Here is a 6255-nt window from a genome sequence, read left to right on the forward strand (position 1 = left end):
TGGAGGCACAGGACCATGAAAGGAGCCAAATGCCCACCAGCTGATGAGTGGATGAGAGGACGTGGCTTATAAACACAGTGGGATACTACACGGCAACGAGAAAGAATGAAACCTGGCATTTTCAGCCACGTGGATGGAACTGGAGGGTGTTATGCTGAGTGAAATAAGTCAGGCAGAGAAGGAAGATACCGTATGTTTTCACTCATATGTGGATCTTGAGAAACTTAACAGAAGACCATGGGGGAGGGGAAGAGGGAAAATAGAGAGGGAGGCAAACCATAAGACACCCTTCAGTACAGAGGACAAACTGAGGGTGGGGGAGGGGGCGTGGGGGATGGGCACGGAGGCGGGCACTTGTTGAGCTGAGTGCTGGCTGTTGTACGTAAACGATGAACCACGGGATCCACCCCAAAACCAAAAGCACATTGTATACATTGTATGTTAGCTACTTGAAAATAGGTTACATTAAAAAATAAAAATAAAGTCAGCATGTAACATAAATGAAAATGAGNATAAAAACAACTGCAAAGGTGGGGCACCTGGGTGGCCCAGTCAGCCGTGATCCCAGGGTCGTGGGTCTGAACCCCACGTCCGGCTCTGCACGGACAGTGCGGAGCCTGCTTGGGACTCTCCCCCCGCCCCCTGCCTCTCCCGCTCTGTCTCTCTCGGTGTCTCTCATAATAAATAAATAAACTTTTTAAAAAAATAAATAAAAAATAATGCAAAGGCCACCATTCCGAGACCAGCCCCGTGACCCTGCGTGATGCCCGGCAGCCGGCACACCCCGGCGATGTGACGTCCGGATGCCGCCCTCCGCTCGCCCTCTGGCTCCCTGTCAACCCCCCGGGCTTCTCGGAGTGACGACTCGAGAGAAGAAAGCTGTTGGCTGCCAGTAACGCATCCGGCAGGGAGGCAGGGAGCAAAGCCAGCAGACTCCGCATTTCTGGGTGGAGGACCGAGGGACGCATGTGCGCCAAGCACTGCATGCCAGGAGCCAAATTATGTCTCCGGCATCTGCGGTCAGACAGAAGACAGCTCGGCTTTACAGCCACTGACCTGGGGCCAAGGGCCGTGTCACCAAGCCCGTATAAGAGTGAGCGTCGGGAGGACACCCAGACAGGATCGGCCGAGAGACACCTGAAAAGTAAGCTCTGATTTGCTGGACGCGCTCGCTGGCTGGAGATGGGGCGGGAGCTTGGGGGCCCCCAACACACGAGCACAAAGGAGGGGAGACGGGGCGCACGCAGGACACACCTCTGTCCCGACCGCTTCCAGGCTGATTCCCCGCGGGGCCCTGGGCGGTGCCCTGTGTGCAGGCCCAGCTGGCCTTGAGTTCACCTGCGCGTGGCTCTGGGGCCGGTTTTCCCTCCGTCTGTGTGTCCCTGGCTGTGTGACCCCTGCTGTGTGTCCCCCGATGTGTGACCCCCACTGTGTGACCCCCGCTGTGTGTCCCCTGCTGTGTGTCCCCCGGGAGGGCCTGCAGGGCTAAGCCTCCTCCAAGAGCAGGGTAGCAAGGTCTCGGCCTCGCGCTTCTACCTGGTATGACGAGCGCAAAGCCAACGCCCGGTTTCAGGAGGGCGGGGAGGGGTTCCGCCCAGATAGCGAGGCGGTGAGCTGTGCCCGCTGTCGGCCGGGGGTGCGTGCTCCCCCAGGTGCCGGGTGCTCCGCACCGACCCCCTGCTGCTGGCGTGGCCGGTGGCAGCCCTTCTGGTAAGCTGCGTGCAGGTAAGGTTCCAGAACATCAAAGACTGACTTTTTCCAGAAAAGCATTAAAGAGCTCAAGACCCCATCCCGACGGACTGCATGGCCCCACGGCCATTGTACCTGTGTCCACAGCTGGACGGTCACAGCGGCAGCCACCACTCAGTACAGCACAGTGCCCGCTGCGGGGTGATGTGCTGGGGGCACAGCCCTGTTTTCCCCTAACGGGGAAGCTGCTGGCACGTCTCTTCCTCATCAGGACGGAAGCCAGACAGTACAGGGGACACAGGGCCCGGGTCCCCGACGGCCAGGCATTCCCAGGACGGGGCAGGGCCTGGGCAGGGGCAGGCTGAGGTGCCTCCCCGGTCCAAAGAACCCGGGCCCCGGACGGTTACCCCGGCTCCCCCTCTAACCCGGGGCAGCAGCACAGGGCCTGCGGAGCCCTGGGACCAGGCCAAGCAGGCACACCCACAGGCCTGGCTCCACGTGCCCTCGCAGCTGACCTGAGAGCGGGAGTCGGAAAGCACAGGCCGTGAGCCAGTCGGCCTGGGGGACCGCGTCCTCTCAGACAGCAGAGCTGACTTCCTTCCCGTGTTCCGGCACATTCGGCCCATGGTCAGGGTGGTCTCAGACAAGGGTTAGTCCAGCCGGAAGCCAGTGAGGTGGTGGTGCCAGGCCAGTCTGGGTGACCCCGGAGGCAGCGCAGGCTACAGGGTCTGTCTGCTCACCGCCCGGGACACTAAGTCTGCCAGGCAACCAGTGGGTGGACTTGACACACGTCAGCTCAGCACGGCCACATGCCACGGCCACCTCCCCCTGGGGCCACAGACCTCCCGGGAGCTGAGCCTGAAGCAGGAATTGCAAACCCAGAAGGGAGCCTCCCTCCCAGGAACCCCTCCCCCCTCCCAGGACCCCTCCCCCTGCTCTCTCCGGGATCCCTTCCCCTCCTCTCTCCGGGACCCCCCTCCTCCCTGGTCTCCATCCTCATTGGAGGCCTAGGGACAGCACTGAGTCACTCTCCAGAGCCCACGGCCCCTCCTCTTGGGTCCCTTACTTCCTGTTGTCAGGACACAGAACTCTCAACTTCTTAATCAAGATTCCCCGAGTCCTGCAGTCTCCTCCCGACCCTGATTAAGTGTGGAGGACACAGGTCTTCATTTGCTTCTAGAAGCCCCAGAGAGCACAGTTGCCGCAGCCCTGCCAGGCTGAGGCAGGAGGCCCCCGACTGACCTCCCCCCACCTCTGGGCTCGTGTCCCGGGCCTGCAAGGCCTTCCCCAGGAGCCGGACCCTGCCCTTCTGGGGCATGAAGCCCAGAGGCCCTGGGTGGGGGAGGAGAGGCTTCTCCCTCAACCTCCACACGGCTGGACTCAGCCAGCAGGTCAAGGAAGGAAGCCCCCCTCACTGCCTTCACCCCAAAGTCACAGGGTCCCCAGGGCTCCCCCCACATGCTGGCTGCAGGAGGGGCTGAGGCCCAGTGATCACCCTGAGGCCTGGCCCAGGTCCCCACACCTTCAGGATGCTAACTCATTCGTGTCCTGCTCACTTAAATGTTTGCACACACCCATGGGCCCCAACTGTGCAGGTGTTTTACGTGCCGTCTGGGCGCTGTGGATGCTCCCAAGAGAGATCCCGACAGTGAGAGAGGAAAGGGCTGGGTCCCCAGGACAGGTCAGGCGGGCAGGGCACCATGCTTCCCCCAAACCCAAGCTTCTGGAAGGAGCGGCCTGCCGGAGCCTGTGGCTGTGGCTCCTAGGCTGGCCACGGTGAGTGGGCACAGGGCTGTGGTGTGGACAGACGTCCCAGGGGAGCAGCCTGGACCTGCTGACACGTGGCGGGCCTGGGGTTCCTCAGAGTGCATGCCGGGGCCCGGCTGTGTCCAGTGCATCGTGGACGGGAACTCCAGTAAAACACAACAAAATCAGCTGTAGGAAGTGACATTTAAAAGACATAAAATAGAAGCCCAGATTTTTCTTTTCATGGAATCCACACAAAATTCCTGCCAAACAGCCGTGGAAGTTCCTGGCCCCTTCTCTGTGACGGTCCCCAAGGTGCCATTGCAGGGCCCGAGGGGAGGGCCAGGCGGAGGAGGCAGCAAAGCCTGGTCTGCACCTGACGGCAGGGCCACCACCTGGCCCATCTTGCTGCTTTCAGCCTCCGCCCTGTCCCCGAAGGTCCCCCAGTGCGTCCCCCCTGTTCCCAGGTGACCTGCCCCTGGCGCCCAGCAGCCTCCTGGTTCCTGTGAGGACTCAGTCCTGGAACTCTGTGCCTCCAGCTTTGAAATACGCGCATGTGAAGCACGATGTCGGGAGATGAGTTTTGTTAAACGTCAACTTCAAGGTCCTTCTTTTCTTGTAACTTTGTTACTGGAGTGTGGTTGACGTCACATTATGTCGGGTGTACGCAGTGGCTGGACCGGCGTGGATGGGGTGCTGAGCTCCCCACAAGCGTAGCTCCCGGCTGTCACCGCACCACCTAGCTCAGCGCCGCTGGCTGTGTCCCCGTGCTGGGCTTTCCATCCCCATGATTCATTCACCCCGTAACCAGAAGCCGGGCCCTCCCTCTCCCCTGCACCCGTCTGTCCACCCCTACCCCTCCCCGCTGGCAACCACCAGTGTGTTCTCTGCATTTATGGGTCTCCTCCTGCTTTTTGTGCTTGTTTGTTTGTTTTTTAGATTCCACATATAAGTTAAATTCTATGGCTTTTGTCTTTCTCTGGCTGATTTATTTCACTCAGCATAATACATTAGGCCTACCCAGGTTGTCACACATGACGAGGTCGCATCCTTTTTATGGCTGAGTAATATTCCACTTAAACATGGGGGTGTAAATATCAAATTATTTGGGGGGTATAAATACCCAATCATGGAATCTTGGGGTCATAGGGTAGTTCTATTTTCAATTTTTTGAAGAACCTCCATACTGTTTTTGACTATGGCTGCACAAGTCTGCATTCCCACCAACAGTGTAAGAGGGTTTCCCTTTCTCTGAGTCCTTGCCAACACCTGCTGTTTTCTGTGTTGTTGATTCTACCCACTCTGACAGGTGTGAGGTGATATCTCAGTGTGGTTTTGATTTGTATTTCCCTGATGATGAGTGATGTTGAACATTTTTTCATGTGTCTGTTGGCTACCTGAATGTCTTCTTTGGGAAACTGTTCATGCCTTTTGCCCATTTTAAATGGAATTGTTTGTTTTTTGTTTTGTTTTTTTGTGTTGAATTGTATAAGTTCTTTATAGATTTTGGGGGCTTTTTTGGTTTTTTTTTGTTTTTTCAATGTTTATTTATTTTTGAGAGAGAAAGAAAGACAGAGCATGAGCAGGGGAGGGGCAGAGAGAGAGAGGGAGACAGAATCCAAATCAGACTCCCAATGTAGGGCTCAAACTCAGAACAGGGAGATCATGACCTGAGCCAAAGTCAGACTCTTAACTGACTGAGCCACCCAGGTGCCCCAGCCTTAGATTTTGGATACTAACCCTTATCAGATGTGTCAGACTCCGGAGGCGGCTCTCAGGCGTGCCTATAAACTACCGCCCTGACAGATTCCGTGTGGGGGTCTCCACATGGGCCTTCCGAGAACTGCTGAGCACATTGAGCTCATGATCCTATTAAATCCCATTATAGGGATTTGGGGACGAGCCCTCCTCATGGTTGTTAACACTCTCATTTCCTGTGCCGTCCAACCAACACAGCACAAAACAGCTAAGTGTCATCAATTCTCCCTTTGACAGAAGATGAGTAAAAGCCTCACTCGGAAGCAGCCCAGAAGAGTGGCTTACGATGCTGGTGTGATAAAGAAGTTTTGGGAGGAAAAAATCAAGCTGCACACAAAACAGCTACAGAGCGAGGACATGAGGACCCGCAGGAGCGCCCTGGACAGGTGAGCTCACTGCCGATCACGGCCCGGGGCCACCGCGGGCAGAGCCCACCCACCCTGGGGCACTCGGCCCTGCTCTCAGATCCAGTCACAGGACGAGCGGCTGCAACCACAGAACACCACTCACATGACCTCAGCTTAGAACCTAGATCGCCAGGTCTGGGAGAAGAATGCCCCATCCCTGTGAACCCACCCGCCACCACCTACCCTCCATCCCTCCGTCCCACATACCACCACCCAACCCTCCACTCCCCGTCCCTTCATCCCTCCATCCCTCACCCCATCCCCCATCCCTCACCCCATCCCCTTTCCCTCCATTCCTCACCCCATTCTTCATCCCACACCCCATCCCACCTCCCATCCCTCACCCCGTCCCTCCATCCCTCATCCCATTCTTCATCTCTCACCCCATCCCCCATCCCTCACCCCATCCCACCTCCCATCTCTCACCCCGTCCCTCCATCCCTCACCCCATCCCCCCTCCTATCCCTCACCCCATCTCTCCATCCCTCAACCTATCCCCCATCCCTCACCCCATCCCCCATCCCTCACCCCATTCTTCATCCCACACCCCATCCCACCTCCCATCCCTCACTCCATCCTTCCATTCCTCACCCCATCCCCCCTCCCATCCCTCACCCCATCCCCATCCCTCACCCCATCCCCCATCCCTCACCCC

At 57.8% G+C, this 6255-nt stretch overlaps 1 protein-coding gene across 1 annotated transcript in view; it reads left to right on the forward strand.

Annotated features, from left to right (window-relative positions):
- The first annotated feature begins 1063 nt into the window (after positions 1-1063).
- FAM240C (family with sequence similarity 240 member C) overlaps positions 1064-6255 on the forward strand; it is a 7120-nt gene continuing 1928 nt past the window's right edge. The window contains exons 1-2 of the mRNA XM_077758566.1: positions 1064-1144; positions 5431-5579. Coding sequence (XP_077614692.1) covers positions 5434-5579 — 146 coding nt within the window. The 5' untranslated portion in view covers positions 1064-1144; positions 5431-5433. The remainder of the gene's footprint in view (positions 1145-5430; positions 5580-6255) is intronic.

Source organism: Crocuta crocuta, unplaced genomic scaffold (assembly GCF_008692635.1).
Source record: "Crocuta crocuta isolate KB4526 unplaced genomic scaffold, BGI_CrCroc_1.0 scaffold290, whole genome shotgun sequence".
Lineage (NCBI taxonomy): Eukaryota > Metazoa > Chordata > Mammalia > Carnivora > Hyaenidae > Crocuta > Crocuta crocuta.